Genomic DNA, 22483 nt, shown 5'->3' with positions numbered 1-22483 from the left:
ATGGAATGAACTGCTCATCTCAAGGTTGTGACAACTTCGGCCTGACCAAAAAGACTGAAGTCATGTATCAGCCTGCACCTGGAAAGCCTTACCAAGAACCACACATTACGGTTAAGGGGCAGAACTTACAGGCAGTTGACAACTTCACCTACCAGGGTAGTACACTCTCAAAAGTGGTTCTATATCGATACTGAAGTCAACAACAGGATTGCTAAGGCCAGCGTCGCCTTCGGAAGACTCCGTGAGAATGTCTGGGAACGGATAGCCATCGGCCTCTCTACTAAGCTGAAAGTTTACCATGCAGTGGTACTCATCACTCTTCTCTACTCATGTGAGACCTGGACTGTGTACAGCAGACACGTACACGCCAACCAGCTCAATCATATCCACCTGAGCTGCCTCCGCAGACTTCTCCACATTAGATGGCAGGACAAAAATCCTGACACGGAGGTCATAGAAAGGTCGGGCATCTCCAGCGTTGACACCCTCCTACAGAGAGCCCAGGTTAGATGGGCAGGCCATGTCGCCAGAATACCTGGTTGCCGACTACCAAAGCAGGTATTGTAGGGAGAACTCTGCCAAGGCAAGTGGTCTTTTAGGGCAGAATAAGTTTACGTTTCAAAGACATGCATCAAAGACGGCCACGAAGTTTATCTTCAGCTTGGTTATCTTCGACTTTCGAACAACAACAAATACAACGGCCGAGAACAATAGCCATTCTGCGCGATGTTTTAATTCAAGTGACTTTATTTGTACAGACTAAATTATACTGATGTGAACAGCCGGCTGCTTTAAGTATAAACAAGACTGGAGGGGTTAAAGGTACATGTAAAAAAGCAAACCCCTATTACAGAGGATTAGCTGGGAATGATACTTAACAGAAATTCAGAATCATTTTTACGGCCAACGGCAGACTTCAATTTGCACCATGAACGTGACCAAATTCAATCTCTTGTAAGCCACAGCAATAGGTTTCATTTTAGGTTCATCCATATGACTTATTTTCAACAGTTTTTCTTTGCTGATATTCCTAATTTGATACTCGAATTGTCAACCTGAATCTGACGTTTGCCGTTAGCTGTACACATGATTCGTGGAATCACCAGTGTGTTCTTTATGGATTTTCCCTGATAAAACAACTATTTCCAAAAGTCTGCACAAAATTAAAAAAATAAAATTAATGAATTGATTTATAAAACAAAACGAAAATTTCGTTCGAATCATTCGAACTTCATCAGCAATGTAGTTTGAGATTCGGTTGCTTACTTTACCTTGGGTATTCCCAAGAGAGGATTTTGAATGGTTGGGCGAATTGTTATTGAAAAGCCTTTTTTCATCGAACCTGTTCACGAAAAATCTATTTCCCACTCTTAATATGGTCTCTATCATGGAGAAAAGGCTACTTTTAAGGGCTGGCAGCTGAGTATTGAGCATGTAAACAATGAAGCTATTTTAAAGTTTACATTCTTGAGGCAGGTAAAAAACTTGTGTCATAAATCCACATACACATGCATCTGCTTTATTTGAACTAATAACAGGGCTTATTTCGGATTGCCTTCAGTTAGAATAACTTTTTACTTTTCATCATAATTAGTAGAGGAGACTGGTTATGAAAGCCGGCAAGTTGGAAACAACACAACAGTGCTGTAGCTTATACTGGACTCTCCCTGACCATGCACAATCCTTTGTTTTTTGTTCACAAATTTCGGCTGAATAAATTAAGGCGATGTTTCTCTTGGCCTGTAAGTTCAAAATAATAGGAATGCTAGAGAACGTTGTGAACGGTTAGGTCCAAAAAAGCTAACAAAATCTTACATCAAAGGAGTCTAACGGGTTTCATAACCATTCCACTTTAATAACTGTGTTTTCATTTGACCTTTTCTTTGCCTTTGTTGGGTTTTACAGGATTTATAGAGCCTGTGTAGCAGGCGTTAAAATAAGAAGGCGATAGGGGAATTTGGATACACGAGAACGCCAGGGCCTCTAAGAGGTGGGTGTTTTTCCTCCACACGTGCCCCTCACACACTCTCGCTTGCACTTAAATTCCCCCTTCCCCTTCCCTTTTTCTTTGCCTGCCACACAAGCAAGGAGTCATTATATTTAGTACTAAAACCAATACACTACAAAATGTTTGCAACTAAATAGTTTACCTGTCCTAATCCTTCCAGTATTCTCACCAGAATTAACATCCCAGCACCATGACGTGCAGCAAGAGGAGTGAAAATTGTCAACACAGAAGTGCAAAGCACTCCAAGGCCAAATAAATATTTCCCACCAAACCGTGTTCCTAGCCAGCCACCTGGTAACGGAGTGATGACATAGCCAAAGAAAAATGAAGCCAGTATTAGACCTATAAAGAGCCAAAAACCAAGTATTGTGATCAATAAATAAAAATCTCATAGTACAATCTAGCACATCCACAAAGGGATTTTTACCCTCCATCCAATATTGCAAGAACAAAATGAAATAAAATGATAAAATTGAAACTCCCTTAGATCTGAAAATAGCAATTGTGATAACCATTCAGATTGGGCACAGACTAGAGTATCTAAACACCTAAATGGCTAACCAATGTAGCTCATGTCAGATAAGAAGAGAGATGAGGTTACAATATGGCACACAAGAAACTGCTTGTACAGACAACAACAATAACAGCTACTAATAGTGCAATGTAGCACATCCACAAAGGGGTTCTTTACCGTCCATGGAAGGCTGCAATCTTGAGCAAAATGAAGTAACATCATAAAATTCAACTCTCCTAGACCTGAAAATGGTAATTGTGATAAACCATTCAGATTGGGCATAGACTAGAGTATCGCAACCCGGGGAAGGGCCCGGGGGGCCTGGGCCCCCTCCTTATTTTGAGACCAAACTGAGGGAGGCAACGCTTCTTGTATTAATTATCAGGTCAAGGCATTTACTGAATAATTCCTGTAAAGAGATTTGGTGAGCACATTACCTTGTGTCTTTTGATCCCAGTTAAACTCTCCATCCTACAGAAGAAAAATAATTACATATTAACAGGGCTTCTGATATTTCGCGCGGTCGCGGAGCCGCGAAATTCAGGTCAATCCGCGAAATCTCGCGAAATTCACAAAAACACGCAAAATACCGCGAAATTCGATAGAAATCTTATCAAATACATGTCTGTACAGCAATTTTGAAACTTGTCTCAGCTACTGGGGGTATTTACTTGCTGTAAGCTCGCAAATTTATGTCCAAATTTCCTCACGGGTGCAAACAACGTTCCGAAAGTACCAGGCGTAGATCTAGGCACTAGCCATGATGTTAAAGGCTTTGCCATTGGTTCATTTCTGGAGCGTATTGTTGTTGAAAGAGCAAATGATGACCTCTGTTAGAAAAACAGTAAAAACGCCGGTCTGATCAGCGCAAAACCGATTGATTTCAAGCGAAATTTGCCCTGAAAATAACCACAAAATCCGCCGTTTTTTTTACCGATTACTTTCCGGTCAAATTTGTCCCGGAAATTCCCGCTAAATTCCCGCGAAATCGGCTGTTTTTGCCGCGATTTCATCCCTAAAAATCACGCAAAATTTGACTTTTTTTTTTCGCCACCTATCTATCACAAGCCCTGCATATACTATTTTTTCACAAAGACAAGGGTTCAAAGTCCCAGTTGATCTGAAATGTTCAATGTACCATAGTGAAATGTTCCTGCAAAAAACTGTCAAACAAATCTTCTGAACTACAAAACCATGGAATAGTGGTGATCCAGTTGGCTTCGTTTGTCAAGCATCCAAGAAAAACACAGGTATCAGTTGGTTTGTGTATAATATGGCAAATTATGCATGTCTGCATAATTCTTCACATCATACTGAGCCTCATCCAATAATTGCTAATGACAATTTTAATACCAAATTATTGGTACCCATTGTAGAGGCCCTGCCAGGGTAAATTCCGACAAGCGACATGGCCCAAAAAGTAGCGACAGCGCGTGAAATATATTTGCGACAAGAGAAAAGCTCCCACAGGCTCCAGAGGAGATTTGTTCGTCGTTAGAACATCAAAACCAGTCGAAAACCTCTGAAAAAATGGGTCACTTTTTTCGTTACACACATTCTATATACCGCAAACCAAGAGACTGAGGGCTCGCAACATCAGCTTACAGTATTAGCGAGGATATGGCCTGCGGTTATTGATTTTCAAAATCAAGAAGCAAAGAAATCAGGAAGAAATCGTTTACAATAGATTCATAAAGATCCCACTGGGCTAATTAATCGTGCTAAGCGACAGGTATAGAAATTTTTCAAGGTGAGACTTTGAATAAGTATCTCATTTATTGCGACAGTGACGGCAAAGCCGACGATAACATAAGCGACAAGCACGTACAAACACCGACACGAGACGTTTTAAAATTCAGACGGGCGACATGGGACCCCCCCCCCCCCCCCCCCCCTTTCCTGGCAGGGCCTCTCATCGTAACTTTGTGCAAAAAAATTGCTATTCTCTGTAGCCGGGAAATTCAAAAATGGAAATTAAAATGTATCATTTGGGCTTGACTCGAGGTTGGTTTAATTGTGCTTGATTCGAGGCTCGTGATTGACTCACGCATGTTGTTGGCTCGTAAAACGGCAAAAAAACGTGTGATATACACATCAATATTTTTGACATGTATACCTGTACTTCGATGTATTGTTCGTCCTAGACAAGCTAGACTGTTCAGAGTCCCCTAGTTTTCCCATAAGATCGTCGAGATCGAGCGCTTTGCGTTACGGGCTGTCATCCTGCGTGAGTGTCAAAACTACTTAGGGAGCAGGGGGGCGCGGTTTCGGAGGAAGCGAGAAAAATATTTTTATTTTTATTTTTTTCGCTTACTGTTGCTAGAGCTATAATCCCCGACCCCTGCCCCCTCGGTACATTTGAAAATCAAGATGGGCAGAATTAATGGTAAGGCGGCCGGTAAGACGCGCTATATCACAGGCGTCGCAAGCTCGGACGTGACTCTTTCTTGCGAGCGGTGTCGTGTTACATACGGTTGTATGGGATGTAAACGGGTTTTCTTAAAAGAGAAATAAATGTTATGTTTTTAAATAAAATCGACTTACCTTATTGCCTTGTTGTATTCTTTGTTGTTTGCCCGCGTCTCAGGCCGTTTTGAAGCGTTTTCGGCAAGTTAGCGCTATTTTGGTGTTCCACTGCTAAGACAAAGACAAGCGGCCGGAGAGGCGGGCAAACAACAAAGAATACAACAAGGCAATAAGACTAGACTCCTTTCCTTCTTACCTTTTTCTCGGAATCTGTGGAAGAATTTCTTTGACATTCCGGGTTATTTGCAGACGCCTGTTCGTTCGCGTAGGTGGAATTGACCATGGCCACCAGAGCCACGCTTAAATTCACTCGGAGAAGATACATCACAGAAAAACCCGAACAGGACAAAGCTGCTAGAACGTATCGAGCGGGTATATAGCATCTTGACTGCCGGTACGAGTTAGAGCTATTTTCTCGCAAAAGTGGTAAGGCCTCCTCCATTGCCAAAGAAATAACAGAACTTTGAGGTTTAAAGGGTAATTCACATGTAGAAGTCACGAGAGAAGTAAATTTTGAAATACGCGGCAATCCCTGGAAACTGGATAGCCGAGCAGAGGCTCTGGGAACTCTCTGGGAACTAGTTCGCACAGGACAGATAATGCATTAAAAAACCGGCACAGCTTTCCAATCAACAAGACTTTTTTATCTTTATTTTTATTCAAAAAAACATATATATAATTTCTAATATTTTTAGACAAAAATAAATACATATTTTGTGACAACCATACAGTCATATGAAAGGAATCTTTTAGGCCCGTTTCAAACGTCGCGCTACTGCCGTGTCGAACTCAATCGATCGAATTAATTTCGACTTTTATAGCACGGCAGTAGTGCTACCGCCGTGCCGAACTCAATTCATAAATTATGAATACATTAGAATATATTTAAAAGTTTGCTAAACCGTTTCTTTATTTTTGTGTTTTGTTTTCGGCAACAGCCGTTCTATTTCGACGTCTGAGACCAAGTCGTGCTAGTGTCGTGCTGCAGTCGAGCTACAGTCGAGCCAGCTTAGCACGGCAGTAGCACGACGTTTGAAACAGGCATTACTTTCTTACAGTGTTGTAATTAACGACATCTTTTCTCATAGACTGGTTCCATCCAACGTCTCCGGAATAGCGTAGAGTGCGGTGATCAGTTTGATCAGGTGATCAGATTGTTTGTTTCTTTTTTTGTTTTGAAATTTCTCAGCTATTACACTCTTTATTTTTTTATAAGAATACTTGTTTTTTTTTTTTTGTTTGTTTGTTTTTTTCCCAGGCTGAATATTCTTATTTTTCTGTCGATTTTAGACTGAAAATATTCTTCTTCTTATATTATTCTTAAATTGAAGCTTATCTCATTTCCATTTTAGCTTGTATTGGAGTATCAATGAACCGTTCATCGAACCATTATTAGCAACATTTGGCTTCAGTTAGTAGTTTGCTTGCAAGTTTTCCCGTCTAGAGAAAGGAACAATAACATCTAATTGTATTTTATTAACAGATTTTCAACACAAAAAATTATATCCAATTTTAAATCTCAGCCTCAGGTTTATTCTTATAATAGTACAGCCGCGACTTGAAGCGACTCAATGTGATAAAAAATATATTAAAAAATAAAACAAAAATTACTATGGTCCGCACGTTGTCTTGTTACATGTATTCCACTTCGACGCAGGCAACGGCAGAATAATATCGACCTACAGGACGAACCCGCGACTGAACACATCAATTTTTCGCGTCGTCCTAGCATTCAGCGGCAGAATGTGAGGTGTCTGTGACGGCATTATCAGAGTTGTTTATAGACAGGATGTCCGCCATGACAGGTTTCCTTGGAGCTCGGGGAATATCAATTGGCACCAATTTGTCTTCAAAAGGTGAATTCCACTCTTGGACTTTACCACTCGCAAAAAGCACAAACGTTACCCAACCGATTATGTACACCCCAGCAGATATGTAAAACACTTTCTGCCATTGAAGTCTTGTCGGCTGTGGAAAAAATACAGTAGCCGTCAATTAGAAATAGAGACTTTTAGATTCTAAGACGAGTACGAGATTTCTCAATATACTAAGTAGTGCTCGCGCGTGAACCAGCCTCATTTTGGCGGGAAAACGTGGTAGCCCTCGTCGCTCTACTAAGAGTTTTAGCTAGAATGTCAAAGTGGCGGAAACAAGTGATCAATTTTTAGAAGTTTTATCATTTTGCGATCGGGAGAGGGTGTAACCTCCTTCACTAAAGGTAACACTGCTAACTTTTCTGGTGAAAAATAGTAAAAAGAAGCTTTCCGGGGAGTCTATATTTTGAGAAGACGCGAAAAAGCTTTAAGTCAAATCTCGTACTCGTTGTCGAACTCGTCTTAAAATATAAAGGTCTCTTTTAGTTAAACCGAACCGTAGTGTGATCCGCCATTGTGTGATAGGGGCAGTCAGTCAACAAGTAGTTACTAGTAGAGCGTTTGCGTTGTTGCAGAAGCCCTTCTCCTCAATAACAAAGGCTGGGGTTCGATTCTCGGTCTCGAGGTTCGTATAAATTGAATTATTATTCATTCAAAATATTTCCCCGATTCTGATTGGCTAAAAGCACACGTTTAATTCACCATAACCAGTAACTGATGACCAAATTTGGAAGAATTTTGACTTTAACGAGGAAATGACGTAAAAAATGCAGCGTTTTCGCAGGTTAAGGCACCGTTAACCGAGAAGACCTGGGGACGAGGTTGAGTTGTTTTGGTTGTGAACTTGAAAAAATGGCGGACATTTCACTCGTTTCAAGAAGAACTAGGTGAAAAAATAGCTAAAAACATGGCAAGAACAGCAAGAAGACAACTCGGAGGGCGACATTTGCTATTTGGAGAATATTTGCGGAGCTGGACAAACCTAAACGTACACTATCGAAGATGAACTGAACATCGATGGATCGATGGAGGTAAGCATGTTTTAGCTATGTTTTTAAACTAGGACTTATTTTGAATGAATAATAAAACAGTTATTGAATTCGGCTTTCGTATCATATGAAGAATTATGGAGATCTCGGAGGGTGTTATCCACCTCGGCCTACGGCCTCGACGGATAACACCCTCCTCGATCTCCGTAATTCTTCATAAGATACTCAGCCTCATTCATTAACTGTTAATTAACCTATTCAATCTTAACGGTGGCCAGTATGAAAGTTGAGGCAAATCTCAAATTTCACGTTATAAATTTTACCATACAAAAGTAGAATCGAAAGTTGTAACAACACTTTTTCCCTTCAGTACTGACTCTGGGCTCTGCCCTGAGAGTTTTCTGGTTTTCTCTTTTTCGAAAAACAACAACAACAACTTCCAATCCGACCAGGGATTGAAGTCTTTGACGTGCTACAGTATCCTTGTTTATACGCTTTGTATACTCTGTAGACTTTGTATGCTCCGCCCTGGTACAATTTTGGAATCACTCCGATTGGTTACTCTCGGTACCAGAAGCGGAATTAAGGCTGCCTTCTGTAGTCAATGTTATTGTATCCAGAGTTGTACTCCAACGATACTCATGTGAAGTACACTAAAAAGCCGTTGCTTTGGTACCAAAGTCTTGGGAGCAAAGTCTTATCGGATTAGTTGCCCAAATGTAAACTTACTAACAAGTGGTAAAATAATTCACTGTCTCTTTGTCCGTCCTGTTGAGGGCTTGTTTTCCTTATTTGCTTTATTCTTTTGTTTGTTGTCTTTGTTGTAGTCATTGTTTTTTGTTGTTGTTGTTGTTGCTCGAAGTCGAACGTATTGTCTTCGTTGGTGCCATCTTCACTTGAAAGCCTGAACATGAATTTTTCAAGTGCTTACACCGGTGAAAAAAGCTACTTCACTCACTGTTATCCAATAGCGGACCATAACAGACAGGTCCCGTGTGGAAAAACGGTTCATAAACAGAACGGCCCCGAGTGAAAAAGGATGGTGAGTTCTAGTATCGTATCAGACTCTATATTATTATATAAACACCAATGAAATACCAGGTGAGCTTTCGCGCAAAAACTTGATATCTTCACATGTGAAAATATCACCGTTGCTATGGCTACATAATAAATCGCGCCTTTCACACCAAAAAACTATTAAAGTGAAATGGTTTGGTAGTTTATTGGTGTTTATATAATAAATAGAACATTACATGGCCGCTTGGAGATCCGAAATTACTTTTCTCGTAATGAAAAAATATTTCACGAGTGAGCGCACGGCCATGTAATATCCTCTATATTTGGAACCAACCAGTTGTGGGATTTGCCTAAACCCGGAATGCGGAATCCGGAAAAAAAACCATCACCGAACGCCGAATGGCTATTAAGTTTAGTGATTAGGGTTAAGAAACTGGGTGAATCTGGTTTCATTTAAGGTCATTATACTGGCCAAACTGACCTGAAATTTGATTCATTCAGTTTCCTAACCCTAATCACTAAACGTCAGAGTGATTTGACGTTCGGCGAGGGTTTTTCCCAGATTCCAGATTCCTGGTTTTAGACAAACCATCCGTTGTGTACAAAACGTAACCATTCCTCTAACAGCATACCTGATTGTCTGTTAACAGTCCGACCACATAGGGTCCAATTATCCCTGGAATTGTCCCGGCTGCGTTTGTGATTCCCATCAAGACTCCAGAAAATCTAGGAGCGATGTCCAAGTGATTGACAGTGTAGCTCGCCGTATTAAGATTAGAGGACCCTAGAGCCAGTGAGAATAAAGCAACTGCCAGGCTGGTGGATTTGCAGCCAACATAACTTGTGGCTATCATCAGACAGGCGGGTATGAGGTAACCTGAGAAATAGAAACATGAGCAGATTACTTGCCTAGCCACCAGGCCTCACTATTCCGGGCGGTTTTATATATTAAGAATGAATTGAATGCCAAGAACGCAGTTTGATCACGCGCGTTTCGACCTTCTACCCCTCGTAATCTGATCACTGCTGTTTTGGCCATCTGTCAAGAGAAACCTACGCAAAGCACTCACTGCGTTGGAGCAAAAGCGATTGACCTTACATCGTTGTCACCCGCACTCCGTAACCTTTGGTTATTACAACAACTAGTTATTTATGTACTGTTGTCATTATTTCAAGATAGGGGGAGGGGCTAGTGGGGGTACTCACCTCCTGTGGCAAATACTTTCCTAACCTCCCCAGTGGATAATATATTGTTTTCACGCATCCAATCCGCAAGATAACCTGCACTAATCCCAATTATGTACGAAAGAGCAAACGGGATGGCAGACAGGAAACCATTCTGAAATAATACAACATTAAACTGATCGAGAGAGGACAACATTTGGAGCAGATATAAGACTCGTCCGATTAAAAGCCGCAACACAGAACTGAACTAGAATAGAATACGGAATTATATATGTTTTAAAATTTAGTTCTAAATAGACTTATTACTATATTATTATATGGAGGAGAGTGTTTTACTGGGAACTAAACCACTCGTAGATTCCATACGCCACTTCATCCGGGACCCGAGTGGCGTATTTTCCGTATGTCACCTTTGTGAGTGTCGTATCGTTCAATGACGTCACGATTCCCGCCTTTTGCTTTTGTCGAATTGGTTTCTCCATATAATAAAAAGAACATTACACGTTAGCTCGAAGATATGAATTTTACGTTCTCGTAGCAAGAACAATATCTCACTCGTTCGCGATATTGTTCTTGCCACTTGAACATAAAATTCTAATCTCGCCACCGTGTAATACCCTCTATGTATTCAACTGACAACAAATAAATGAGAAATCAATAAATAGAGTTGAATGTAACGCACTTAGATCTTTGATACCAACACGCCTTTCTTACCTTAGAAATTGAAAAGTTGAGAACTTCTTTAAAATACGACGGCAAACAAGTAAGAAAGGTGTAAAAACCCCAGTTGTTGCTGAAATGTGCGACAATTATCCCCCACACGGCTGGCGAAGAAAAGATTGCAAGCCATGGTGTGTCATGTTTCTGAAAACATAGCATAAGAAATTGAGTAAACAGGTTACATATACAGAACCCAGTTAATACGAACACCAAGGGGACATGTCGTCGTTTTATCCGGGTGTCCGTATTAAGCAGGTTCTCAGCGAAAACGTCAGGGCCACATGGCCACATGTTTTATCGATATTCAGATACAAAGGAGCAATGATTGACGCAAAAGGCCAAGGAAGTACAGCCTAACGGTTCAACACCGGACTGATCAAAAACGGACTGATCAAAATAATAATAATAATAATAATAATAATAATAATAATAATAATAATAATAATAATAATAATAATAAATGTCTCTCCACTTTGCTGTTGTTATTGTGTTGTTCTGCTCTGTTGATGCTTTTGTTTTGTTTTGTTTTTTTGGCTGATAAAGTTGTATTTACCCATATAAATCTGTCATTATTTGAACGGGGTGCAATGTCCAAAATTAGCCCATAATAGGACAATGAAAATAGACAGTGCGCAGGCACCCAGTGTCCATAAAGTGGGGTTGACGATATATGAGAGCTGGTGTCTCGGGACACAGGAAAGTGTCCATTGTCCATTAATCTTTTTAGAGAAAATATATGAGCTTATAATAAATGCATGTGATGTTCACTGCTAAATCCAGGATAGTGCTCTACAACGAACTGAGGAGCTGTGACAGCAGGTGGACTACTCAATATGAGTACACATGGCGTTTAAAACAAATTTGTTTCGTAGATCAACAGAGTTGGTCCACTCATCTGTTAAAGGGGCTATGTCGAGGCAGTCCAGTTCATTTTGTTTAATTTTGCCAATTACTCACCCTCAATCACTATGGAACTTTAAGTAAGCAAACAAATTACATGTAAATGACAAAATCAGATCTCCTGAGCATTATTTTTGAAGTTGCAAGCTGCAGGGATCAACTTTGAAAAACTGTTAGGCTGAACAGTTTTCAAAAACCCTAATTTCAATCCATTTCAATCTTCTTCAGTTTTGCCCATCCGCAGAATCTGTTGTTTCTGTTGTGCTATTTTAACCTTCCTTTAATGTTTTAAGCGGTTATTTTTATGTTTCTCTCGACTTAACGGGCATTTTGTAATTACCTAATTTGTCTGAATTTCGTGACACAGGTCCTTTAATCCACATACACACTGGGGCAGGACTATCGTTTAGTTCACATCACAAATTAATCATGATCGCGCGACACTGCTAACAGTTGCTTATTGAAAATTTTCTATTTTCTTAATACATTCTCCTTTCCGCGTGGCATCCCGAGTATCTGGACGCCTGGAAATTTATACAGTTAGCGTGGCAGGCATTTGAAGGGGTATGGAACTGGGGCGAGTTTCAAATTTAAACTAATCGATAAACTGACACCAACATATTATAGGTCATGTTGATATTGGTCATTTGACCAAGTTTGGTGCTGTAAAGTTGAACAGGGATCAAGTTATAACTCTTGAAACAAGGTTAAAGATCCATAAAAAACATCTGTAATTTTGTGACAGCATCCCCCAAAACCGTATCACTCTGTTGTGTCTTTCGTTACCGATAGGAAACAAAGGAAGCTGATAACAGTTTTCCCAACAAAATGATTAGCTCGTAAATGGGGCTACTTATCAATAAAGTTTAAAATTACAGCACAATTCCCGTACTCTTCTTTCCTTGTCCTGCCCTGCTCCTATACTAGATTGAATATATTCTCTTTCTTTGATGGATATTCTTGGATGATTAGCTGGTCTGTCGTGTGTTAACATTGTCCACATGATAAACCATAAAACACCGACACCACCTAAAAAAAAAACAATCAAATTTACGGAACTTCCACGCCAATGTTTAAGGATGCGAATGTACGTACAGACTTCTCTGTTCATTAGCTGTAAGACAACGAGACATCTTAAGCAGCAGCATCATCAAATAGAGGTAGCAACCCTATCCGCTAATCAAAGGTGTATTCTAGAAGCAGTGGTGTCAGGGCAGGTTGGTATATTTTCTCGCTCTAATCTTAGTAGACTTGTCACAAGTATGTGAGAGTGCAGGACGCTCGCAAATTGAGTCAAAGCCTCCGTGCAGCCACTCCCTCACTTCAAACGAATTCAGGAAGTCTCTCTCCCTGATTTCATTATTTGCTCAAAGGATAGAGAAACCAAACCAGCAGAAACTGGAAATTGGTTTTGAGAAAGCCTGGCTATCACCATTAAGTTACGAAATGTAAATGACAAAATCGCAGCCCCACGACAAACAAATATGTCTTGCCGAACATATATGTCTGAACAGTTTCACAAAGTTACTCTTTGCAATATTATTAATTTTTGTTTAATCTCCTTTTTACATGTAGTTTGACTATCCTTGCCTTCCTGTTTATCTGCTATAATACTTACATGTTCTTTGATTGTCTCAAGTGAATATTTTTATAATTTAATATTTTCCTTTTGGCTGGTGGCCTGCTGTTGACCATGGAATTTGGTTTAACTGCGTGGCAGTCAGAAGATGCGTCTGGGCGTCCTAGTGAACATGTGATGCCTTTAAGATAATTATGTCATCTTTTCATGAGAGATGGAGAGGTTCTAATCACCTCCACTGCGGGGTAAACACTAGTCTGCTACACAGCCGTTTTTAGTGTTGTCACGCAATGCTCCTCCCCACTAACAGCTGCTGAAAACTGAACTACATTCCTTTCCCGTGATTAGCCAATTATAATTCAGCTCCCATTTTCTGGAAGGTGTTCGCGCCAGGTTTGCGGTACTGTGACTCCTCCAACCCAGGTTGACGACAACCCCACTGTAGTTAATTGAATGTTTTCAAGCGACGATTTTGATTATTCTGTCAATCACACATGGGGCACCGATAAAAGCAAAGCTGTGATTGGAGGAGTCACAGTACCGCAAACGTGGCGCAAACACCTTCCAGAAAATGGGAGCTGAATTATAATTGGCTAATCACGGGAAAGGAATGTAGTTCGGTTTTCAGCAGCCATTAGTGGGGAGGAGCATTGCGTGACGACACTAAAAACGGCTGTGTAGCAGACTAGGTAAACACTTACCAAAGATATAAAATACAGATGGCCATCCTCCCCACAAGTCAGATCCACAAAGAACTCCTGCCATTGGCATACCCAGGATGGTGCCAAGTTGAAGGCCTTTGTGATAAATAAACAAGAAAATAAGCAAGTACTCTTGTACTAACAAAATAGAAAAGAAGGTCAACGGCAGAACATCACTGCCAAAAGACACGATCATCTAAACTGACATGAGGTTTTTTTCACACTTGCAGTGTAAAGGTCATGATCTTAACAGTATTTTTTCAAGACCCTGGTTAAGTTGGTGGTCCAGTCGGAAATTGAACTTATGGCCACCCTCTCAGCAGATCGGCAGATTTCCAACCGAGCTACCAGGTGGCAGTTAACAGTGGACTTGATTCAAAATGTACATAGCAGTACGTACCTGTATAAGATAAAGTGACCAGTTTGCTCCTTTCTAATGGAGGGGCCCAACTACTCCACATGGCATGCATAGCTGGGAACGTCACACCCTGCATGAAACAACATGACATCAGGGAGATTCTTACAACAGAACTTTCAGAGCAGTTCTATTTAAGTGCCTGAGTACTTGCACAGATTGTAAACTAGGAGTGTGGGCGAGATCTATCGAAGGTCAAACCACTCTTGCTCCAACACTGTGCTATGCATAAATTATTGTTTCACATGGTAGAAGATCAAACCACAAATGATCAGAATAAGAGTAAAATAAGAATTGCTGATCCAAACATGCTTTCAAGATCAAATTGCATTCTATGCATTCCACTCATTCTTTGTCCAAGTCCATTAATTACCGCACATGCATAATAACCTGGAGATCAGGACTGTGGACTGCTCTCCTCACCCGCAATAATTAATGCGGATAGAAAAACGACAAAAGAGTTTGGTTTTCAGTGTAAATAAGAGAGGATTAAAGGTCAAAAAGTACATGAATATCTTGTGGTTCAATTTTACCCTTGGTTTAAATTTTATTTTCCTTTGTTTAGAAGTATGGTAATGTATGAGTTGAAAACAAAGGGAAACAAAATTCAAACTGTACAAAAGATAAAATTCCACAACAAATAACCCTAGTACTGGGGATTAGCTTACAATGATTTGTGAGATTCAGAATCAGATGTGTCATTAATGTTTTAAAACTCAAATGGTGAACTGTAACATGTGATCAAGTTTTCCTTGATCTAAATAAACACAAAAATGGTTTAATAAGAGAGTTAAAGTAGGAGAGTCACTAAGGGCACGAGACTCTCATCATTAAGGATTACCTGTTCCTTTTTCCATGAGTAGGAATAATTAACTTATAAAAAATAATCTGAAAGAAGATTGCTAATGGTTACTTGCCAAGGGATTTTTACAGCTGGAACCACTTTAATATTTTTAGCTATTCCACTCACTACCATGCTGCTGGCAAACTAAGGTGACTGATTTATGTGTATTACAAACATAGCCTAAATGTAATTATAAGGGCTGCCTTTTGTCATGACTTTTACCATTCAAGTAACTTAATTGCATTTTACAATGTATTTGTTGTTGTCCAAATGTATGGCATTAATTAGAGGACTAAAATGGATCAACTATGTACAGAAAGTTTACAACTAAATAGTTTACCTCTCCTAATCCTTCCAGTATTCTCACCAGAATTAACATTCCAACACTATGACGTGCAGCAAGAGGAGTGAAAATTGTCAACACAGAAGTGCAAAGCACTCCAAGGCCAAATAAATACTTTCCACCAAACCGTGCTCCCAGCCATCCACCTGGTAACTGAGTGATGATATATCCATAGAAAAATGAACCCAGGATAATACCTACAGAGCCAAAATACAAGCATCAAACTTTAAAAACTAAAAATTGAAATAAAGGAAGAGCAAACTGATGGTGCCTCCACGCAGTAGCATTCAACATCTCTTAATTTGGTGGGACAACATCTCAAACTGAAGAACAGGAACTGTATGATCACCTCCCAAAGCTAACTAACAAGATCATAGAATCAGGCCATCTGATAGGGTGCGACAAAAAATGGGAAATTGTGCAATATTTTCAGGGTAGATTCCATGCGATAAGATAGGACTATTATGCAATAAATTACGCGATTTTTTTAGGGCTAATTTACATTGTTTTACCAGGTTTCAAAGAAGAAAAACCACTTAACAGGCAATTTGAATGTAAAGGAATAATAAAACATCTATTTTAAAACAAAATAGTTAAATTTGTCCGATTATTTTGACCCAGAAAAGAAAAAGGACACTTGCTTAATATTACATAATGCTGTTTCACCGCTGACCACACTGCTTGTCTCTGAAATCAAAATGGCTGCCCAGATACCGCGATCGAAGGTTTCGGATGCCTTGCAAGGCTTTCTTTAGCGGTAAATCACCATAAATAACATTACGATTGGGAAAATGTTTAATTAAAGTTAGAATTCATTGTTTACTTTACTTGAATTTAGCATTTTTTTAAGAATTATGCGATTTTCCTCAAATTGTGCGATCAGATGCGATTTGAGGTCAATTGTGCGAAATCGCACCATCGCGTAATATCAGATGGCCTGTAGAATGAATTAGCCAAGGATAAAGGCAAAGCTCCCATTAATAAATTTTTTTTACTTCAAACAAAAAACGTGCCATTTATTTTACAAGGTTATCTACTTGGAGTTGAGCCTGTAATCAGTTGAAAACTAGTAAATATAACTTATCAGCGGGAAACTTCAACATGTACCCTCGATGGGTCGACACCTGAGCCAGTGAAACAGTCATGATACTGTTCAGTGACTACCCTGTTTTGACAGCTGTCAATTCACCCCAACACGGATGTGCAATATCAGGTGATGGGCTGCCACACTAGCTAAGAAAGTGTGAGATATCACATTGGTTGGCCTGTGGTGTGAATGAATGGGTGGACGGATGGATGTCCACCAGGTGCACTACCAAAATTTCTCGAATAGAATTTTCTAAGCTTGAGGGCTCCTTTGCGCACATGTAGAGCTCCGCTAAAAGTAGGTGCTCAGTTATCAGAAACAAAAACTTCATTCAAAAGGCAAATAATTAAACAGATTTAGCATGCAGTTTACCTTGTGTTTTTTGATCCCAGTTAAACTCCCCATCCTACAAAACAATTTTGATTATCACACAGTCAAAAAGACTGAACCTAAAAATGTTTGGACACATTTATAATGATTAAGAGGAAAAAGGAGCTCACCTCTCATCTAAATACTGCCCTGCACTCAATAAGGTCTGTCGCTTAAGAAAAAAAATCTAAATTTCTTTTTGTAAAAATCCAAAGAAATGAAAAGCACCATCGAAAAGTTTCCTTTAAATTGTAACACTATGGGATTTCTTCCACAGACTCAAAAGTTAGAACTACTCTGTACATTCTAACATTAATAAATAGTACCAAGTGAAAGTACAGATAAAAATGGGTAATTTTTACTGGCATAGTTGAATAACCCAAGGACTCAAGGTTAGAACTAAATACTAAATAAATTAGCACTACTAAAGAGGGTCATTCACTTGGATGGTCCCATAGATCGAAAAGACTCAAAAGTTAGTGATGTAAATACAGACAAAACCCCATGTGCGACCACCTCTCGTAAGCAACCACCTCCCATCCCAAGTACACTCAGTAAGCAACCACTTATCAAAAACAGCCAAATTTTCAGGAGTTTTGAATGACATTGAATACATATTTAAACAGGTTTAGATGTGTAACACGTTCGAACCGTGCGATGTTATGGAATGCCTGAGATATTTTGATAGCATTGCATGTTTCCAGTCTTGCGTATATTCTGACAAAACAACATCCCGGCATCCATGGTGGAAAAATAAAACCCCTGGAAATGCCATTTCCAAGACTCTAAATTTCAAAATGTCCCTAGATGCCTCAGTCCTCAAGAACTTGTTCCTTTGGTACAAGTTCCAAAGCTGCCTACTATTCATTATCTGCTTGCTCTTAAAAACTTGTTGACGGCTCTGAGCGACCACCAACTCCTCCCTTTTTGGGTGGTTACTCACAGGAGGTTCGACTGTAGAACCCACATGCAAGCAATTGAATGGTAAGAACAAAGGTTTCCAGGTTTCCATCTTCAATCATACTTTAAAGTATTAATAGTAACAAATCATTGCACTGATAACAGGTGTTAAATTGACATTAACACTGGCACTTTCAAAGACGGGTTGGAAAAACCATGCATTTGAAAAGGATAAACCATAAACCATGAGACCTTGCGAACTTATAGCTACAAGTTGTCAGTGCAAATTATTTTGAAGTGTGCTGTAGAGTCCCACTTTATCACAAGCTTCTAGCTTCTGCAGATACATTCCTACAAGTTTATAAAGCCATTCAATTCTGTTTGCCACTGCAATAACCTTCTGAAGACCTTCACTTTATGGAATTTTTTTCTTACAGACTGGTGACATTGCAATTTTTATTACTGTTAATTCAGCAGTGTAATATGATCAATAAAACAGTGAATCTCTCCAGACTCATTTAAAAGTTTCTTTCCTCTGGCACCATTTGGCAGATGACACTATCCGCTGGATAATATCGCCTCTATCCTTTCGATAGTGCAATTAGTTCCCCTGTTTCTAATAATATCCACTGCATAGTGATTTACATCCGGTGGATAGTGCTATCCAACATTTGAGCAAGTGGGGCCTGGACTACAAAACAATGGTGTAATAACAGACCGAGACAAAAACAACAACTAGAATAAATCCACAATACCTAATATATTAATAATACATGCGCATGTAGTATAATTAAATATAATGGTAATTTTGGCCCATGGCAAACCATCTAGACGTCAAAAGAAGTTGACAAACACATGGTGTCTCCAAAGGACACATGTAACAATACTGATCTGAAAAGGATATCATTCAATGCAGTGTTTATACACACAACAAGCGTGATAATGGCTCAGATATTAACCACACATGTTGACATAGACATAGCGCAACTTAAATTCTCGGCAAATTTTCAATCTTGGACTACTTTATTCGACGACGATAAAGCTTACAACAAATCACATCAGTATTTTTTTATGACGCATGTGACTGTCATGCACATATTGTTCTTTCCAGCCAAAGCACGTGAAAGTACGGTCGATTAACTTGAACATACATGTACTTTATACTAAACACGTTGCCTTCTAACCTTTTGCTTTGAATCTGTGGAAGAATTTCTCTGACATTCCGGGTTATTTCCAGAGGCCTGTTCGTTTGCGTAGGTGGAATTGACCATGGCCACCAGAGCCACGCTCAAATTCACTCGGAGAAGATACACCACACAAAAACCCGAACAGGACAAGGCTGCTAGAACGTATCGAGTGGGTATATAGCATCTTGACTGCCGGCCAGATTTACAGCTGGTTTTTTGCAGGAGAGGTGACGCCTCCTCCATTGAAACCCACACAGTTAAAAAAAAAGAACATTAAATGATATGAAATAAATACTGAAATCACGAGACTTCAGATTTTCGAAATACGCGGCAATGCCTGGGATCTAGATAGACGAGCGAAGGCTCTGGGAACTAGTTTGCGGAGGGCTATTGAATTCGCCTAATTCTCTTCCTTTGTTCACTTCGTTTTGTACGGAAAATAAATAAAAATAAAAGTATTAATTAGTCCTTTTATTTATATGTTTTCTTTTGTTCTATCACATATTTTGTATAAATTATATCTACATACATAGACTTTTTGCTAAAGTATTGGAAGAAAAATTATGTCATACTGAAAAATATAAATTTTATTTACCAGCTTTATCAGCTGTTCTGGACACAGACCTGCCCAGAGGGATAACAATTATGCACGAACGGGGCTCAGGTCCTATGCGAGGTGTCATAATACCCAATGATCCCACAACCAGTAAAGGCTGACCACAACACCGTGGTGTACAACCCCTACTCTTTTCGAATAGTGGTGTCGGACGGCAGGACTTTTCCGCGGGTGGCGGGTGGCGGGTGACGGGTGGCGGGTGGCAGGTGGCGGGTGACGGGTAGCGGGTGACGGGTGGTGGGTTAAAAATATATATGAAAATAAAATATTATAACTCGTTATAGTATAATTGATATTGATATAACTGTATGTTGTAATTTGAAAATAATTTCAACGTTTATGTACTAGCTACCAGACTCCAAATAAAAGTATTGTCTTGTTTTGTCTTATCTACTTACGCGGACTAAAAATGGAAAAAAAAAACGAGAAATCATGCCTGTGAAAACAGTCACCTCTCCTAGCTCCGCACCGCAAGTGACGTTTCGTCAGGCTACACGCGGTGTGTGAAATGAAAATGGGCTATGTCAAGCAAGACACATGGCACGTGTCGATCTTGTTTGTCTTGTTTGCTTTTTCTTCCACATTAAGACGAAAGATGATTGCACTTCCCCAACTGTTTAGCCGTGTTTATAACAGACTGCAAGAGATTGGGCCTTCCGTGTCGTAGCTCAGTTTTTGCCCTAGTATGCGGCATGATTGCCATCCTAATCAGTATTTTTAAGTAGTATTTAAAAAAAATGCAGATCCTTTTTGTATATATCAACGAGATCAATTCGCGTCCGAGACGCCACATGAGGCGAAAACGGTCCATGCTGTGTCAAAAACGTTGCTGCTCCTTCTCTGGTACGCATTAACATTGACAGTTTTGTTGCTTTAGTCTTAGGCAAATTTCCTTGTTTTCACGAAGTAGACATTTTGTTCACTTTAAACTAAAAGTCGGGAACCAAATCGGCAAAGATTTATCCCACAGGCAATGCAATGTTTATCCCAACTTATAACAAAAGAACAAACGCACTTGTCAAAAATCTGAGACACTGTTCAAACATGTCGAGAAGAGAATGCGATCTTACTTGTCTGGTCGCAGGATATTACTAAATATTACTATTATTATTAATTTTTATGAGCTCCTCAAGCTATCTCGTGCATGCGATATCGTGTAGAAGAATATTGCTAAAATATCGCTTTTTTTGTAATTTTTATTATCGTTTTTCTTTTTTTGGTTTCCCCTTCTTATTTTTATTTTTATTTTTTAAGGCCTGACCCACCACCCGCCACCCGCTTCCCGTCACCTGCTAACCGCTACCCGCCACCCGTCTACCCGCTACCCGCCACCCGTCACCCGCCACCCATCACCCGTCACCCGCGGCAAAGTCCTGCCGGTTCTTTTACGTTCCACAAGAACAAATCGGTGAAAGTGACGTGAGACGGGACCTACTGATTTTCGTCCTTATCCGAGAAGACTGAAAAGTCTAACCATTTGCAGATGTCATTGCAAAGGCAGCACTTTCTCCAGGCAGCGGTCAGGTTAATTTCCACATGTTATTGGGTGCAACGTGATAATAATGCACCCGTTTTTTAAGAGAGCTGTACAAAACTGGTTCGACACTTGAAAATTACTGAACTGAATCGTCCTGTATGTGAAACAAAGCAGAAGAAAAACAATCACTTCTCAAATTTTTCTAAAGTGGTTTACGTGAAACTTGTAGAATTGGCCATGAGATCTCAATATACCGTTATACCCGAAATGATGTGGCCAATTTGTCAGAAAGTAACTCCAATTTCTATAATGGCCAATTAAGGAAAACATTATACCGTATAGCTGAAATAATTATTAGTTGCCCCAACAAATTCAAATTGAACTAATTGCCTTAGGCAGTATCATAAAAAATGGATTAAGAACAGTGTCAAGGATATGAATGTTGATATTGGGACTTAAAGGGTAAAAAATCCATTTTACGTTTGCTTTCAGCCAGTCCCCAAGATAAGTAGAAACAACAAAACACGATCAGATCGAAATGGCGGGCAAGCGGTTGCGGACAAGTATCGACAAGAACAACGTCCACAGAGCAAAGGAGTCTGGGTAAAGACAGAGTCCGCTTACCTAGGTGAGCGCGGCTCACTATAGTCAATACAATAAAGCAACACAACTAATAATGGTTGCGGCCACACTTGGGGACTTAACCTAGTTATTTCCAATTAACTAATTAAAGTTGACTCGTTTAAAAAAAAGACTGCGAGTGCGACCGAGTTTTCTACAGTCTTAACCGAGTTCTAGCCCGGTTATGCAAATCAAGCAAGAACAAATAGATTTTCTTAACCAGGTAAGGTTTTTTTAAACCACCTCGCGAGGTAGGTTAACGCGGGTTAACCTTATCAATCAGTCAATCATCTCCGCCTACGCGTGAGAATGGTCCAGATTTTTGCTTTACCATGCAGGCAAGCACAGCAGTTTCAAAATTACTGCTTTCTCCCCAAGTTCAGCTTTTCTCTTTTCTAATACGATTCACAGTCCTCTAGGTATTGTGGAGTGCGGGAAGTGTGTGTTGGTCGTTAGGGTAAGACGTCTTGGCCTGGCTGGCTGCATGGCGACGGTAAGGATTTAAGGTTGGTATCTGTATCTGGACGAGAAGGAAGAGTGTAGAACGACCAGCAGGCACCGATGATGTTGTGGGTGGAGGTAACGCATCTTCTGTGGTATGGTACAGTTGA

General features: G+C 39.9%; 2 protein-coding genes across 2 annotated transcripts in view; both read right to left on the bottom strand.

Moving 5' to 3' along the window:
- The window catches only part of LOC140947069 (sialin-like), a 20646-nt gene extending 15115 nt beyond the window's left edge, over positions 1-5531 (bottom strand). Inside the window, exons 1-3 of the mRNA XM_073396155.1 lie at positions 5245-5531; positions 2960-2993; positions 2151-2350 (exon numbers count right to left, since the gene is read on the bottom strand). Of these exons, the coding sequence (XP_073252256.1) occupies positions 2151-2350; positions 2960-2993; positions 5245-5490 (480 nt within the window). The 5' untranslated portion in view covers positions 5491-5531. The remainder of the gene's footprint in view (positions 1-2150; positions 2351-2959; positions 2994-5244) is intronic.
- A 139-nt stretch (positions 5532-5670) lies between these two features.
- Positions 5671-19411, bottom strand: LOC140947035 (sialin-like). Its single transcript, XM_073396114.1, has 10 exons — positions 19156-19411; positions 17075-17108; positions 15613-15812; positions 14414-14501; positions 14014-14109; positions 12626-12762; positions 10828-10977; positions 10135-10267; positions 9561-9805; positions 5671-7016 (listed from the first exon to the last, which is right to left on the bottom strand). Exons 1-10 carry the CDS (start codon positions 19399-19401, stop codon positions 6774-6776), a joined length of 1572 nt encoding a protein of 523 aa, XP_073252215.1. The 5' UTR covers positions 19402-19411; the 3' UTR covers positions 5671-6773.
- Between the last annotated feature and the right edge of the window lie 3072 nt (positions 19412-22483).

This window comes from Porites lutea, chromosome 8, assembly GCF_958299795.1.
Source record: "Porites lutea chromosome 8, jaPorLute2.1, whole genome shotgun sequence".
In the NCBI taxonomy this organism is placed as follows: Eukaryota; Metazoa; Cnidaria; class Anthozoa; order Scleractinia; family Poritidae; genus Porites; species Porites lutea.
Note: the sequence above shows the minus strand (reverse complement) of the source record. Positions and strands in the feature narration are given on the sequence as shown.

What these genes read in the sequence shown, in the direction of transcription:
- LOC140947035 (XM_073396114.1), bottom strand. Translation starts at nt 19,401, where the DNA reads ATGGAGGAGGCGTCACCTCTCCTGCAAAAAACCAGCTGTAAATCTGGC. An exon ending in CCACAGATTCAAAGCAAAAG is followed by an intron (nt 17,109 to 19,155) that starts GTTAGAAGGCAA and finishes ATTGTTTTGTAG; the next exon opens with GATGGGGAGTTTAACTGGGA. An exon ending in CTGGGATCAAAAAACACAAG is followed by an intron (nt 15,813 to 17,074) that starts GTAAACTGCATG and finishes TTGGCTCTGTAG; the next exon opens with GTATTATCCTGGGTTCATTT.